General features: G+C 44.3%; 1 protein-coding gene across 1 annotated transcript in view; it reads right to left on the reverse strand.

Moving 5' to 3' along the window:
- Positions 1-17,869, reverse strand: part of LOC124290312 (eukaryotic translation initiation factor 3 subunit C-like) — a 46,026-nt gene that overhangs the window by 25,920 nt on the left and 2,237 nt on the right. The window contains 11 exon segments of the mRNA XM_046727026.1: positions 5,034-5,131; positions 5,133-5,147; positions 5,279-5,375; positions 6,374-6,636; positions 7,566-7,701; positions 8,991-9,121; positions 9,787-10,032; positions 11,702-11,814; positions 12,562-12,638; positions 14,243-14,311; positions 15,464-15,563. Of these exon segments, the coding sequence (XP_046582982.1) occupies positions 5,034-5,131; positions 5,133-5,147; positions 5,279-5,375; positions 6,374-6,636; positions 7,566-7,701; positions 8,991-9,121; positions 9,787-10,032; positions 11,702-11,814; positions 12,562-12,638; positions 14,243-14,311; positions 15,464-15,555 (1,337 nt within the window). The 5' untranslated portion in view covers positions 15,556-15,563.

Here is a 17,869-nt window from a genome sequence, read left to right on the forward strand (position 1 = left end):
AGGTCTTGCGATGGTACTAGGTCCGACTTATGTAAGTTTACTAACCATCCTAGTTGTGTTAGTAGCTTTATGATGTAATTTAACTGTAGTTTGAGATGCTGTGGATCTTGATCTACCTGTATCCCGTCGTCGAGGTAAAACGCACCGCGAGCCCTTGACGATGTAGAAAGATGATAATCGGTTTCGTTATCCTCGAATAGCCAGGGGCTGATGATATTCAATGGGAGTACTACTTTCCACTGGTAATGTAGCCCTTCTAGAGTAAACCGTAGGTATTTCCTGGAATCGGGATGAATGGGGATGTGCAAGTAGGCATCCTGTAGATCTATGCTGCCCATGTAGTCCATAGGACGAATCATCTGGCGTAACTGAGGTAAATGTATCATCTTGCTAAACCGGTGGTTTAGCGTAGATAATTCTTGTTGAAAAAGCTCATGTTGTAGATGAGTCTGTATTTCTCCGCGGAGTTTTTCTTGGGAACTAGGAAAACTGGGGAGTAGAAACCTGGTTCGACGTTTGCTTGATCTATTACTTCTATGGCCTGTTTGGATAGGAGTGATGAAACAGCCTCTCTTATCTTTGGTAGTTGTTGCGCTTGTAAATCGAACTTGAGGGGTTTGATTGTCAGCGGAGGCTTGGCCTGTAGTGGGATACGAAATCCGTGTTGAAGAATGTTGGAGACGTAAGGGTCTTGCAAGTTCCCCAGTTGGAGGCGTCCACCCACTTGTGCTGGCTGTACTGGAACGGCTGGGGGTGGAAGACTCCAGTCGTTCCGAACCTGTGTTTCAGCGTCTATAGTTGCGGGAACCTCTGGGTGTCCTGCCTCTTCCTGATCCTCCTCTATAGTTGCCATATGGCCAACGAAAAGAATCTTTACCTCTAGAGCTGGCTATCTTCCTGTCTCTTGCTCTTTGTAGGCCCGTGAACTTAGATCTGCCTGAGTATCTTTGTGAAGTCTGACGAATGACGCTGGCTAGTGTGTCCATCGATTTAATCATAAGGACTTCCCTGGAATCCTTAGAGACTTCCTTGGCGACTTTGTCGATTTCTCCGTCAAAGATGGATGTTGTCGACCACGGGCTGTATAAAGTGGGGCTGTAAAGTTCTCCCCAATTGCAGGAAGCGAGGAGGCCTTGACGACGAGCTAAGGTCGAATGCTGCTGAAACAGATGTAAGATGATCCGTTAAAACTGCTGATCTTTCTTTTGCATAAGTAAGGCAGAATAAATCATTCTATCATCTTCCGTCGTGGGAATCCCGGAATCTAGTGATAAGAGTCTCATTGATCGTCCCTAGATCTATTTAACCCAAAGAACATCGTCTCGTCATGGTTTCTATATGAGCCAACTTGCGATCATCCATCTTGTAAATCTTGTTCTTGACATCGCTGATGATCTTATAGTTCTCATCGATGTCCTGGGCTTTGTAGAAAGAGTCCATGTTATCGCGGAGAACTTCTTGGCATGAAAGTTGGGTAGATGTGGTGTCTGAACTTTCGTAGCTTTCTGGAAAGCTGCATCTAGATTCTGTGGCACTGCCGCCGATCGGATCAATCGGGGTAGAGTGATCGCATCTGGATCGTCTTCCTTCATCAAATCGTCTGCGCCTGTATTGCCACTTTTAGATTGTGATGAGAGATCTAGGTTATTGACCATCCAATACCGTATCTCTGCATCGGAGAGAAAAGATTCCTCCATCATCCTCAATACCATCATCATTAACGAATTGTAGATGCTCTTCGGGACTGCGTGTAGCTGTCTGTATGTCCGATGAGGCTTGTGGCGATCTAGTTGACTTGTGCGCCGCTCTATGTGGAGATCTGACGGGTGATCGACCTGGTGATGAACGAAGTGGAGATCGTCTATGGGATGATTTTCTCGGAGACTTGTGAGGCGAATGTTGATAGCTTCGCGAAGCTCTTCTATAGTCCCTCGATGTCCTTCTAGATGATGAAGATCTGGAATCATATGTCCTTCGCGAATGCCTTCGCGAAGCTTCATTTGCGTCCGGTCCGGGGGATCGATGATATGACCTTCGCGAAGGCCTCTGTGACGTCTGATGGTCCGAGTCCATATCTAGGGATGAAATCGAAGATGGTGATGATCTGTCCCGCCTTCGCGAAGGCTGTACATCTAGGTCCTTCGTCAAGGTGGTCCGGGACTTCCTTCGCGAAGGTGACATCGTCTTGGCTGCTACGTTGACGGGGGGTGCCTCTGGGGTGCTGTCTACGTTGGAGCCTTCGCGAAGGCTCGGACCCTGCTTCTGCAGTTTATAGTGGTCCTCCATGATGTTCATAATTTGCCGCATCATGTCTTCTGGGATGATCTGTGACGAAGTCGTCGGCGTCTTCTCTGCGATGGGGTCCACATCAATAACGTCCGACGTCAGTGTAGAGGCATCAGGCTGCATGGTGATCTCTGCAGAAGTCACAGTCGCTGACACCGGTCGCTTCTTGTGCCGTAAGTCGGGGATGATTATCGGCTGATCATCGTAGAGGCCCAATTCTGCTGCTGGAACGATCTCGGCTGAGAAAGTTCTCGCTGTCTTCGTAGATTTCCCTTTGGAAGTCTGCGCTGCCCTGGGGGTCCTAAGTCTGCGTTGAGAAGACGTTGAGGCCCTCTTAGACTTGGTCTGCGATGACGGGATGTCTGGGGAGGCCGGTCGTTTCTTCGAGGTAACGGACTGCGTCCCACGTTCCTCTACCGCAGGGGTCTCTAGCAGAACACCAGACGGGAGAGGGTCGATCGCTAGCAGCTGACTGGATGGAATATCTGGACTATCTGCCATGTTTTGCCCTTGTTTGCGTGACCTATCTGCAGCACGTCTTAAGATGATATTTATTAAATGCAGAATGAGATAGATTAATGCAGTAACTGCAACGTGAATCAAACGCACACGGCGTAGCACAACTAGGGCATATTACATGCGGATCAGAGGCGGAAAAACGTAATCTACAAATAGTACAGATTTTCATCAACGTAAAGCTAGCTGAACAATCACGAATACAGGTGAATAAACAGTAGAAATACGATAAATAATCAATACAAATTAGTAAAGGATACTAGCTATACCTCTATAGTAACCTAAGAGAGGTAAAAACTAAGAAAATATCAAAGGATATGGTGTGTAAGGAGACACGAGGCGCTCTCACATCCTGCTCACTGGGCGAAGAAGGAGAGAGTGGAGCACATGGCCAGAGGGTGGCGACACCTTTCCCGCCAGGGGAAACAAAGGGGAGCAACTCGTGGTGAGTACCAATTAGTGATTTTATGTTGAAGGGAGCTTCAAATAAGGAGATACAAGTGTTCCACTATGTTCGCAAGAAGAAGAAGACAAGCAAAAGAGCATGAGTCAGGATAAGGAAAAATTCTGAATTTGGCCAGACAGACAAGAGATACTCTGATCATTGATCCACATTCCATAGGAATGGTGGAAAGTCACCAAGTCTCTAATCTGTCAGACCTGTAAGCGATACTGTTCTGTCTCCATCCTGTCTAGACCAAACACTGTACCCACCTGTCTACATACTGTACTGTCTCCATCCTGTCTAGACTGAACACTGTACCCACCTGTCGACATACTGTTCTGTCTCCATCCTGTCTAGACTGGACACTGCACCCACCCTTCTACATTCTGTACTCTGTCTCGAGCCTGTCTAGACTGAACACTGTACCAACCTGTCTACATACTGTACTGTCTCCATCCTGTCTAGACTGAACACTGTACCCACCTGTCGACATACTGTTCTGTCTCCATCCTGTCTAGACTGGACACTGCACCCACCCTTCTACATTCTGTACTCTGTCTCGAGCCTGTCTAGACTGAACACTGTACCCACCTGTCTACATACTGTACTCTGTCTCCATCCTGTCTAGACCAAACACTGTACCCACCTGTCTACATACTGTGCTGTCTCCATCCTGTCTAGACTGAACACTGTACCCACCTGTCGACATACTGTACTGTCTCCATCCTGTCTAGACCAAACACTGTACCCACCTGTCGACATACTGTACTCTGTCTCCATCCTGTCTAGACTGAACACTGCACCCACCTGTCTACATACTGTACTGTCTCCATCCTGTCTAGACCAAACACTGTACCCACCTGTCGACATACTGTACTCTGTCTCCATCCTGTCTAGACTGAACACTGCACCCACCCGTCTACATACTGTACTGTCTCCATCCTGTCTAGACCAAACACTGTACCCACCTGTCGACATACTGTACTCTGTCTCCATCCTGTCTAGACCAAACACTGTACCCACCTGTCTACATACTGTACTGTCTCCATCCTGTCTAGACCAAACACTGTACCCACCTGTCCTACATACTGTACTGTCTCCATCCTGTCTAGACCAAACACTGTACCCACCTGTCTACATACTGTACTGTCTCCATCCTGTCTAGACCAAACACTGTACCCACCTGTCTACATACTGTACTGTCTCCATCCTGTCTAGACCAAACACTGTACCCACCTGTCTACATACTGTACTGTCTCCATCCTGTCTAGACCAAACACTGTACCCACCTGTCGACATACTGTACTGTCTCCATCCTCCATGTACCCACCTGTCTACTGTATCTGTCTCCACCTGTCTACATACTGTACTCTGTCTCCATCCTGTCTAGACCAAACACTGTACCCACCTGTTGACATACTGTACTCTGTCTCCATCCTGTCCTCTGTCTCCATCCTGTCTACATACTGTACTGTCTCCATCCTGTCTAGACCGAACACTGTACCCACCTGTCTACATACTGTACTCTGTCTCCATCCTGTCTACATACTGTACTCTGTCTCCATCCTGTCTAGACTGAACACTGTACCCACCTGTCGACATACTGTACTCTGTCTCCATCCTGTCTACATACTGTACTCTGTCTCCATCCTGTCTAGACCGAACACTGTACCCACCTGTCGACATACTGTACTCTGTCTCCATCCTGTCTAGACCGAACACTGTACCCACCTGTCTACACACTCTGTAATGTCTCCATGCTGTCTAGAGTGAACACTGTACCCACCTGTCGACATACTCTGTACTGTGGGCATCACAGGCCTGCAGCATCTTAGTGAACTCTTCATCCATCCGTTCCACCATGGTGAGGATACAGCCTCGGATCGCGGTACGGAGCTTTCTGGCAACAAAGAAAACACCATCAAACTCCACAAAAGACGAGGCTTCTTTCCTTCTGAAAGCAACTTGGTACTGAAATCAGGTCGAGATCATCCCTAATAATAACTAAGCAGATCTGTTACAGATACTTACATCAAATATCTGTGTGTCGTCTGGGATGTTCTCGCCGATGACGATCTCATCGTTCTCCTTTAGCATGTTCAGCAGGATCTGCAGGTTTTCCAGGCAGCTGCAACATGCACAGTAAAGGTTTCAGTAAAGGCTTCAGGTTGCACTGATACAACTTCTTAATGTTTAAATCGAGACTTGACCAATGCTGTAGAGTGAGTGCAGGGATTGGGAAAGGCAGGGGTCATGGGCCATTTTGCACTTTAGAATGAAAAATGGCCCATTAAAGTTTTGAAGTTTTCTATTGATACAAGGGCAGTGGCCCATTCTAATTCAGAAAATGGCTAATAATCCTGAAATGTAATTTTCTGACTAAAAATTGATATTAATACTTATCCTGACTCATGCTAATTATGCTTGTCGCCTTCCTCTTACGAATGATAGTGTGGCCATTTGGGTGCCAAAGGGAGGAAAGGGACGCTACTCTTGGGTGAGTGATTTTACGTCCGCCTTTTTTAAAGGGAACTTCAAGGGATTTCAAGTGTTCCACTATCATTCGCAAGAGGAAGGAGACAAGCATAATAAGCATGAGTCAGGATAAGGAAAAATAATGGCCCATTGTCAAAGTTTTCTATCCCAATCCCTGTGAGTGAGTTCTGTTTTACCCACTCTAGCAATATTCCAGCAATATCAAAGCAGGGGGCACCAGAAATGAGCTTCACACATTGTACCCATGTGGGGAATCGAACCCTGGTATTCGGCATGACGAGCGAATGCTTAAACCACTAGGCTACCCCACCGCCCTCCTATGCTGTAGAGTGAGAGAGTGAGTTTAGTTTTATGCCGCACTCAGCAATATTCCAGCTATATGGCAGCGGTCTGTAAATAATCGAGTCTGCTCCAGACAATCCAGTGATCAACAGCATGAGCATCGACATGCGCAATTGGGATACGATGATATATGTCAACCAAGTCAGCTAGCCTGACCACCCGATCACGTTAGTCGCCTCTTACAACAAGCATGGGTTACTGAAGATCAATTCTAACTGTATCTTCACGGGTACAATGCTGTAGAGCATAGTGAACACAACATAAAGCATGAAGCAACACATCGCTCACCTTTCCCACACCTCAGCCCTCATGCAGGTGGCAATGTTAGGGTTGTAGTCAAAGATGGCTGACACAATATTGAACATGATCTTGAGAGCGATGCCAGGTCCGAGATTGGCCGAATCAGACACCGTCAGCAGCTCCTTGAACAACTCGATCTGCTCCGAGCGGTCGGTGCTCTTCTTGCCACGAGCTGACAAGATCTCGGTCTGCTTCTTCAGCACGGCCTCGTGGGTAATTTCCTCATCCTTTCGGAACATTTTGGGCTTCTCCTGCAAAAGAATGAGTGAGTTAGATTTGATGCCGCTTTGATACTTACATCAGTGAGTCAGCTGTTCTCAAGATGTTTTTCTATGTGAAACAACAAACTGAGATATGGTGGTAGGGGCAGGCAGTGTTTAACATAATGTTTAGGATCTGTGCATGGCTGCATGGCTGCTTTGAGTGTGAGTGAGAGGTTTAGTTTTACGCCGCACTCAGCAATATTCCAGCTTTATGATGGCAGTCTGTAAATAATGGAGTCTGAACCAGACAATCCATGGATCAACAGCATGAGCATCATGCTACGCAATTGGGAGACGATGACATGTGTGACCACCTGATGCTGTTAGTCGCCTCTTGCGACAAGCAGGTTAACAAGACAAGACCAACACTCGATCCACTTGACCAAGAGGGTGGTCAACCTAGTGAGTGAGCAAGTTAAGTTTTACGCCGCTCTTAGCAATATTCCAACACTATCACAGCAGGGGACACATTGAAAATTATTTTGTTTGCGTTGGCGGAACCAATGGGGGGTTCAGGGGGTTCGAATTAGGGGTTCGAAACCCCTGAAACAACCCCCAAAAGAAAAAAAAAAAATCCTGGATCCGCCCATGCAGACAGTACCCATGTGGGCAATTGACTTGCAAATGCTTTACCACTTTGCTACCCAATCACCCCAAGCCAACCTAGAACAAGCATCAAGTCAAACGAGACAATCGACCCAAGCCAAGGGGACACAACTTATTTTGGCAGAGGCATCGAGGGGAAAAATTTGTCAGATATTTCTACCTCTTGTAATGAATGACACTCAACATACATTTAGTTGCTGTCACAGGAATACTCAACAGACATGAAGACCTATGTGTTGTCATGAGTGACACACAATACACATTCTACATTTTGACACGAGGAATACTCAAAAACATGAAGATCTACGTACTGTCATGAGCGGCACTCCTCCTACAACTTCCTGCCATTCTCCATCTTCTTCATCTTTTGTCTTTTTCTTTGCCTCTTTCTCCTTCTTTCTCTCTCGTTTCCTCTCTTCTCGCTTCTGGCGCTCGTCTTCCGTTGTCCTGAAAATTAGGTCAATCATTATGTCATTCGCTGCAAAAGCAATCTTAAATTACAAGGGAAAACAAATGCTCACCCACTTCATGTTAACTGAGGGGAGTGGAGCGGGTGGATGAGGTAGTGAGCTTGACATTGTCCCTTGTGGGATTCAAACCCGGGTCTTTTGGCATAAAGTGGTGAGCTAATGCTTTAAGCAACATTCCAGCTAAATGGCTTCCCAGACAATCCAGTTATCAATAGCATGAGCATCGATCCCCCTCAAGCCCAATATATCAATAGAGGTGCAGAATCCGGGTCTTCACTATGCAAGATTAAGTTCACGTCCCCTCAAGCCCCATAATCAATAGGGTGCAGAAACACTATGCAAGAGTGAGTGAGTGAGTGAGTGAATTTGGTTTTACACCGCTTTTAGCAATATTTAGGCAATATCACAGCGGGGAACACCAGAAATGGGCTTCACACATTGTACCAATGTGGGGAATCGAACCCAGGTCTTCGGCATGACGAACGAACGCTATAACTACTAGGCTACCCAACCACCCCAAGTGTTAGGAATGTCCGAGAAGTAGAATATTTCATCTGTGGACAAGTGTTTTCTTGGTTTCTATTTATTAATGATCAAGTCTGGACCTAGACAACTGACACAATCAGCATCAATCTTTGCCTTTGGGATACAATGACACAACCATATGCACAACCAAAATCAGCGAGCCTGACACCACGAAACAGTCGCCTCATATGATGAGCATGGGTTCTTGAAGGTCAATAATAATCTGGATCTCAACAAGCGTGTCGAAAGAATAGATCTCCATCACTGAGTGAGTGAGTGTGATTTTACGCCGCTTTTAGCAATATTCCAGCAATATCAGACACCAGAAATGTGTGGAATCGAACCCAAGTCTTTGGTGTGGCCATGAAAAGCTGAAACCACTAGGCTACCCTACTGTCCCTCTCCATCAACTAAGTATATCAACTCTGGTAACTAAACAGGAAACTGAATGTTGAAGTGTCCATCTCTCAACAAATCACAAATATCATAAAACCCACAAGATTATCATGCCTACAAGTTTGTTTGTCTGTTGTTTAATGCCTCACTTTGCAATATTCCAGCTATATGGCAAGGACCGAGTCTGGACCAGACAATCCAGTGACTGACATCATGAGCATCAATCTACACAATTGGGACTCGAAGACACATCATGCCTTGAAGAGCCACAAAGACAGCAGAATGTGTTGAACCACCAGTTAACAAAGCGCCGCCACAGTAAGTGGGTACGCATGCACTGCTTACTTTTTCAAGAAGTACTCTGCTGTGAGTTTCATGGTGTCCAGTTTCTCGTCCCCAGAGTCAGACTCCGACTCAGTCGTTGAACTGTCCCAGGAATCACTGTCGTCACTGTCCATGTCATCGTCATCAAGCATCTACAACAGATGTTCCAACATTCAACACATTCAGATGAAGCTACATGATATTTTATGTAGCATAGAAACAAAAATATTCTAGCAATATGATACAAGCCTGTAAATAACAGTCTGGATAACGTAATGAGATTGGTTGGTTGGTTTGTTGTTTAAAACTGCACTCAGCAATATTATACAAGAATTGAAAGATTTTACAAGATCCATGTCATGAGGTCACTGTTAGACACAAGCCCGTAAATATTCCAATTTAGAGTGAGTGAGTGAGTGAGTGAGTGAGTTTAGTTTTACGCTGCACTCAGCAATATTCCAGCTATATGGCGGCGGTCTGTATATAATCGAGTCTGGACCAGACAATCCAGTGATCAACAGCATGAGCATCGATCTGCGCAATTGGGAACCGATCACATGTGTCAACTAAGTCAGCGAGCCTGACCACCCGATCCCGTTAGTCGCCTTTTACGACAAGCATAGTCGCCTTTTATGACAAGAATGGGTTGCTGAAGACCTATTCTACCCGGATCTTCACGGGTCTCCAGTTTAGACGTCACTATGAGACAATTGAGTAATATAAACAGCAACAGTCCATGCCATGAGTGAACAATGTATGATGATACACATTTATCTGTCACCTAGAAATGGCGATAACCAGATGACCTAAAACGTACCTTCTTGACTGGTCGCCGAGGGATGCTGGATATCTCCTCATCATCCTCGTCCTCATCTTCATCAGATTCTATTTCCTTTGGTGGGGCGGCAACTTCTTCGTCATCCCCGGCATCTGGGTTTTCCCGATACTTGGTCACCTCGTCTGTGAAGTCACGCAGGTACTTCTTCAGCTTCTGTCGGAGTGTGGTCAGCCCCCGGGCGTTGCTCTTGCTGATCTGTTTCCTCCAGTCCTTGTCTTCCCAGCACTGCAGCAAACATGGGGCAACCTGAATACTTGCTTCCATTCTCTACTGTAGGGCAACCTGAATACTTGCTTCCATTCTCTACTGTAGGGCAACCTGAATACTTGCTTCCATTCTCTACTGTAGGGCAACCTGAATACTTGCTTCCATTCTCTACTGTAGGGCAACCTGATGTAGGGCAACCTGAATACTTGCTTCCATTCTCTACTGTAGGGCAATCTGAATACTTGCTTCCATTCTCTACTGTAGGGCAGCCTGAATACTTGCTTCCATTCTCTACTGTAGGGCAACCTGAATACTTGCTTCTATTCTCTACTGTAGGGCAACCTGAAATTCTTGCTTCTATTCTCTACTGTAGGGCAACCTGAATACTTGCTTCCATTCTCTACTGTAGGGCAACCTGAATACTTGCTTCTATTCTCTACTGTAGGGCAACCTGAATACTTGCTTCTATACTCTACTGTAGGGCAACCTGAATACTTGCTTCTATTCTCTACTGTAGGGCAACCTGAATACTTGCTTCCATTCTCTACTGTAGGGCAACCTGAATACTTGCTTCCATTCTCTACTGTAGGGCAACCTGAATACTTGCTTCCATTCTCTACTGTAGGGCAACCTGATGTAGGGCAACCTGAATACTTGCTTCAATTCTCTACTGTAGGGCAACCTGAATACTTGCTTCCATTTTCTACTGTAGGGCAACCTGAATACTTGCTTCCATTCTCTACTGTAGGGCAACCTGAATACTTGCTTCTATTCTCTACTGTAGGGCAACCTAAATACTTGCTTCTATTCTCTACTGTAGGGCAACCTGAATACTTGCTTCCATTCTCTACTGTAGGGCAACCTGAATACTTGCTTCTATACTCTACTGTAGGGCAACATAAATACTTGCTTCCATTCTCTACTGTAGGGCAACCTGAATACTTGCTTCCATTCTCTACTGTAGGGCAACCTGAATACTTGCTTCTATACTCTACTGTAGGGCACAGCCTGAAATACTTGCTTCCATTCTCTCTACTGTAGGGGCAACCTGAATACTTGCTTCCATTCTCTACTGTAGGGCAACCTGAATACTTGCTTCTATTCTCTACTGTAGGGCAACCTAAATACTTGCTTCCATTCTCTACTGTAGGGCAACCTGAACACTTGCTTCCATTCTCTACTGTAGGGCAACCTGAACACTTGCTTCCATTCTCTACTGTAGGGCAGCCTGAACACTTGCTTCTATACTCTACCGCAGTTACAACATAAAAATAATATAATAGGGCAACTTTAACACGTTGGCTGCCTATCACGAGTATACTCGTAGTAGTATCAATTCTGGTCAACTTTTGTCATCAGTAGTACATCAGTTATCTTTTTAAAACAAGTTTGACATTTTGGCAACAAGCACAAGACCGTTCTGGCGTTCTTACCGCCAGGAGACAATTGCTTCAGGTGCCTGTTTGCCAACATGTGAAACTTGTTTTAAAATACCACTGATACTATGAGTATACTCTTGGTGGCAGTCAACGTGTTAACCCCTAATGGGCACCCTTGACCTTTAATGGGTATGTATCAGCACAGGAGGAAAACATGACCTTTGACTGGTCTGATCAATGGTATTGTCAGTCTTGACAAGTCAAGGGTATGTATTAATGCCTGACCTTCCACCTGCATCTACACTGACCTCATTCACAAAGTCCTCCAGCTCCACCAGGCAGCGGATATAGAATCGTGGGATTCCCTCCTTGTCCACCACCTTCCTGGCCTTCTCGTACGCCTTGCCCAGGCCCTCGAAGTCTGAAACACCACAACACCATTCACACAGGGGTCCATGTTAGCAAACATGCATGTCACAGCCCACCAAGCTGCATTTCATGGATGTGCACGCTTGCATGTGACACACTACATCATGTGATGATATAGGCTCTACGTATACTTGACAAGTGGTCTGTCTACAGATCCAGCCAAAGTTAATCTTTAGTCCATATTTCTTATACACGTTTTCTCAAAGGTACCATTGTGTGAAAAATCGAATCTATATCAACATATGTCGATGGAAGCCATAATGGCTTTGTAGATGCTGAACTGGAGTAGTGAACAACCAACTGAACTAATAGTGAGGGAGTTCTTTAGATTTATGCCACTTTAAGCAATATTCCAGTGGGGCGGTGGGGTAGCCTAGTGGTTAAAGCGTTCACTCGTCACGCTGAAGACCCAGGTTCGATTCCCCACATGGGCACAATGTGTGAAGGCCATTTGGGGTGTGCTCCGGTTTCATAGCCTTGTGGTTAAACAGTTTGTTCATCATTTCCCCATTAGCGCATTTGTGGTGTCCCCCGCCATGATAGTGCTGGAATATTGCTAAAAACGGTGAAATAAGTAACTCACTCACTCCAGCAATACCGTGGTAGAGGCACCAAAATGGGTTTCACACATTGGGCCCATTTGGGCAATCGAACCAGGGTCTTCGGCATGACGAGCAAACGTTTTTACCACTATGCTTCCCCACCACCCCTACTGAGCTAATAACCCTGAGTAACCAACCTGTGAGGACATTTGACATGTCCTTGATTTTCTTGTGGTTCTTCAGCTGTTTGATGACATTGTTGATCTCCTCAAACCTGGAAACAGAAGTAAAACCTCATCAACACCTTCGGTGTGGTCTGTCATAGCAACAGAAGCTATACTTACAGACACAACTGAACCTAACAACAGTATGTAACACTGACAAGTGCCGGACCATAAAAACAGTAGCTGACAAATGTGTGTGACACTAACAACAGGAGCTGACAAATGTGTGTGAGACAAACCGCAGTAGCTGACAAATATGTGCGACCCTAACAGTAGCTGAGAAATGTGTGTGACACTAACGACAGCAGCTGACAAATGTGTGTGACACTAACAACAGTAGCTGACAAATGTGTGTGACACTAACAAATGTGTAGACAAATGTAGCTGACAAATAGGAGCTGACAAATGTGTGTGACACTAACAACAGTAGCTGACAAATGTGTGTGACACTAACAACAGTAGCTGACAAATGTGTGAGACACTAACAACAGTAGCTGACAAATGTGTGTGACACTAACAACAGGAGCTGACAAATGTGTGTGACACTAACAACAGTAGCTGACAAATGTGTGTGACACTAACAACAGTAGCTGACAAATGTGTGTGACACTAACAGTAGCTGACAAATGTGTGTGACACTAACAGTAGCTGACAAATGTGTGTGACACTAACAACAGTAGCTGACAAATGTGTGTGACACTAACAACAGTAGCTGACAAATGTGTGTGACACTAACAACAGTAGCTGACAAATGTGTGTGACACTAACAGTAGCTGACAAATGTGTGTGACAAATGTGTGTGACACTAACAACAGTAGCTGACAAATGTGTGTGACACTAACAACAGTAGCTGACAAATGTGTGTGACACGAACAGTAGCTGACATATATGTGTGACACTAACAGTAGCTGACAAATGTGTATGACCCTAACAACAGTAGCTGACAAATGTGTGTGACACGAACAGTAGCTGACAAATATGTGTGACACTAACAACAGTAGCTGACAAATGTGTATGACCCTAACAACAGTAGCTAACAAATGTGTATGACCCTAACAACAGTAACTGACAAATGTGTGTGACACTAACAACAGTAGCTGACAAATGTGTGTGACACTAATCGCAGTAGCTGACAAATGTGTGTAACCAAAACCACCATAATACTTGTGTTGTGACCAGTGTTTGCAATGCTTTAATTTGCCAGTTGGCCATGAGGGCCTGCTGTCGCCTGGGGGCTTTAAAATCTACAGGCCCTGAATAAAATCTGCAGGCCCATTTCTTTAAAGTCAAACCAATAAAAACAAAATAGACTACACTGTTTCTACAAAATCAATTAGCAAGGCTATGGCACAGGGAGAAGTATTTATTTGTTAAAGACTAGTATTGACATTCCTATGCGCAAAGCGCTGAAATACCAGGAAGTGAAACTGTAGGTTATCGGAACATGATGGATCAATATTCATGGATGATTTCCGAACGTTAATAGAGAAAACAAATATGGGAAAGATTCCAGTTGACAATAATTTGTCGACTGATAATTTACTGAAGGCCACAAGGGCCTGCAAATATTTGAACCTGCCGGCCCGATACAATAACTGGCGCTAGGACTCCTGGCCGGCAATTATTTCGACCGCTGGTTGTGACCCTCACTTACCTCTTGTCCTTCTCACTGCGAACAACTCTCTTTGTGTCCTCTTCATCATCACTCATCTGAAACACAGCCCTGCAACACAAACATACCTGCATCACTACACAATCCCATTCCAGATGGCATGCACAAACTTCAGTGTGAAAGCATATCAAAAAATGTTCTTTCCAAAAATGTCAAATATTATGTCATGATGTACTGTGAAATAGTAGTAGCAGTGAGTTTAGTTCTATGCCGCACTCAGCAACATTCCAGCTATATGACAGTGGTCTGTAAATAATCGAGTCTGGACCAGACAATCAAGTGATCAACAACATGAGCATCGATCTACGCAACTGGGATATGATGACACGTGTCAACCAAGTCAGCAAGCCTGACTACTAAAAATCCTGATAGTCACCTCTTACGACAAGCATGGGTTTCTAAACATCAATTCTAACCTGAATCTTCACCGGTCGATTGAATGATTATTCTATCAATCACTCCTGCACTAATTAGGAATGGTCTGTTGAGATACTATGTTGACACATCTTATAGCTAAAACACATGGAATTATCATGAAACGGCCCTCCTATTATCAGAAATTTGCGGGCCGCTGCAAATGATATTGGACCGCTCAACCTTAACGACGGCCACCATCACTTCTGTTGTCAAGTGACGTCATAGTGGGAGCATCGGTTCATTCAACATTTGCTTTGGACTGGCAGATATTCTGGGTCAAACAAGTCAAACCAACCCGAATTCCCGCTTTAAGTAGCGGTAATATTGGCTTTATTGCTGGTGCTAACCTTAACAATTGCACTATTAATGTTGTTGTTGGACCAAGACCGAATACTGACATAGTTTGACATGTTGCAGGCTATGGTCTTGTCAAAGGCCAAGGTCGAATATCGTCACTTTCTGTTGACGTCACTTGAATTGTTCGATGACGTAATTGCATTCGGTCAGTCAACCCGTCAGAGGTTGGTTTTGAGTAAACTCACAGTCAAATTCCTTCATTGTTTCCCTTTTCTTTTCAACACAAATTCCATGTATTTAGCAATAATAACGGCAATGCTATTTTTGAGGGCATTATCATTTGCAGAAACCCTCGGTCTTTTTCAACTGCCCTCCTTCGTCAGGCAGTTAATGGAAGACAGCGGGCTTCTGCAAATGATAATGCCCTCAAAAATAGCATTACCCTTATAATACTGCTGATTAATTAAGGTACAGCAACAGAACACAAACCTGGAAGCAGCAGGGCGCTGCGGCTGCAACTCCTCCCCACTCGACTCACTCTCGGATTCCGATTCGGAACCCGCACGAAAGAAACGTGACATCTTTGATTCTGAAACAAACATACCAGAAATCACTTCACTGCACCAAGGTCCATCATGACTGAAAGTACAACAAATATCCAGGAAAGATGTTCTGACCGGTCCTCAACAAGCTTGATAATGTGTGAAGGTTTGACATGCACCTAAATTATGAATATGATGTTGACTTGCAATAACCTAATCTGCCATACAGGCCCTGAAAGAAATTTATCCAAGAAAGCCAATGCAAGTCTAGAATATGTGGCAAGTCTAGATTTCCACAGTTTCTGAAAATGAAGAAAGCCTCTGGACGCCTTTTCATTATATTATATGATTATAATTTAGGAACTGTTTTTTTCTGTAAAATATGTTCATTTCAGAGACTAAATATTAATCTAGCCATAACCTTGCTTTTAGAATATTATTCAGCCTGGACAGAGAGCAATGACATTGAAATATCCTCGATGAAGAGAATATTACCATGAACATAGAGGTTTTTCTGGTTACATCTTCTTTTTATTCTTGAGTACACCATTTCATGGCTTGTTCTGACCCCATCATCACGTAAAACTGAACAGTGACTGTTAACTCTGCCCATGATGTCACAATCAAATCTCTATGTTCATCAAATAGCATCTTCTAAAATGCCAACAAGCATCTAATATTACGATAGTAAGAGAGAATGGGATCAAAGGTGTGGAGATGTGAAATGAGGCTTAACTTTGTGTTCAAGGTTACTCAACTTAACGTTAAGCAACTGCATGTGTGTGCTTCTACTATCCCCGTCCATACCCAGTCTTATACTGATAATCAACAGGTTTTACACAAAGCACAAATGTGTATCCAGTATGCAGAAATGTAGAGAATGTAGCTGAGGTGTAGGTAAGGTGAAATGGGGTTTAACATCGCACTTAAGAATATTTCGCTCATATGACAATGTGCATGCGTGTGTATGTGTATGTGCGGCTGCTTGTACTAGCCCAGACTTAAGCTGGTTTTATAGTGCAAGCTCACTAAGATACCACGCAGTGAAGCATGAATACACCACTCAGACACATTACACTGACTCTGAGGGGACTAGTACTTGTGCCCATTAATGCCAAACGCCAGGCAGGGACCAACAAGTACCATATTTTAACGTCTTTTGGTATGACTTGGTCGGGGATAGAACCCGCGACATTCCGCTCTCCAGGTGGACACTCTTACCACTAACTACACCACAGAGGTGTTCGTAGAGAATGTTGAAAAAGATGTTATATTAGGGATTACACTTTCTCAGTAAAGTCCAGATTCTAGGACTTTTGTTAGGTTGGGTTCCAACCGGGATTCGAACCCAAACTGTCAGAGTCAAGCACCTAATTGAAGCACAAAGGTAAACTGTGTGTACCAATCTGCACACAATAATTGTCATTGCACCTACAAGATCAGATATGGATCACTGTCCACATGATCATGATGATAATAAAATAGCGACTATTTCCTCACCAATGTCCACCTACTAGTGCATCTAGTAGACAATCTATCACTTAGATCTTTGACAGCACTTTAAATCTTTAAAAACTGTTAAAATACTCTTCTTTCATGGAGGTTAGTTATGCTGAAGGGGTTGTCAGTACGGGATACACCCGAACCGGCCCTAAGTCGAACCGGCCCCTGGATATTTAACCCAAACCGGCCCCTGGATATTTAACCCAAACCGGCCCCTGGATATTTAACCCAAACCGGCCCCGCACCCGAACCGGCCCCTGGGTTAATTAACGGTAATCAGACAGACAATTAATCAGACAGACATGAAGATTTCAATTAATTTATTATATATATACAGACATGAAGATTTCAGTTAATTTATTATATCTATACAGACATGAAGATTTCCTTTAATTTATTAAATATTTACATCCATGAAGCTACTTCCATCCTAGTTATGAGATGCAATGTTATTAGAATAAGGGTCTGGGATGGAGTCTTGATGCCCTGTGAATATTCTGTCCAGATGTCTTGTATCTGCCCTGGTCTAAACAGTTGCCCCAGGTTAAATGAGCAGTACAGGGCTTCTTTGTGAATGAGCAGTAAACGCAAGAATCGGACACGTTATCCATGATGAACAAATTATGAATCATGTCCTTCAGATAATGTGATTTATAAGATTATACGCAAGGTGAAGATAACAGTACACGGTGAACGCAATCAGTGTCAAGTAAGAGCATACGCTTAAGACAACATGTACATTAATTCGCTCACAATAATCCGTTCAAAGAAATATTAAAACAAAACACTCACTTTAATCGCTCAGTGAGACGTACGTAAAATAACAGTTTAATTTTGGAGCTGAAGAATG

This window comes from Haliotis rubra, unplaced genomic scaffold (assembly GCF_003918875.1).
Source record: "Haliotis rubra isolate DU_JTF1 unplaced genomic scaffold, ASM391887v1 Scf461, whole genome shotgun sequence".
In the NCBI taxonomy this organism is placed as follows: domain Eukaryota; kingdom Metazoa; phylum Mollusca; class Gastropoda; order Lepetellida; family Haliotidae; genus Haliotis; species Haliotis rubra.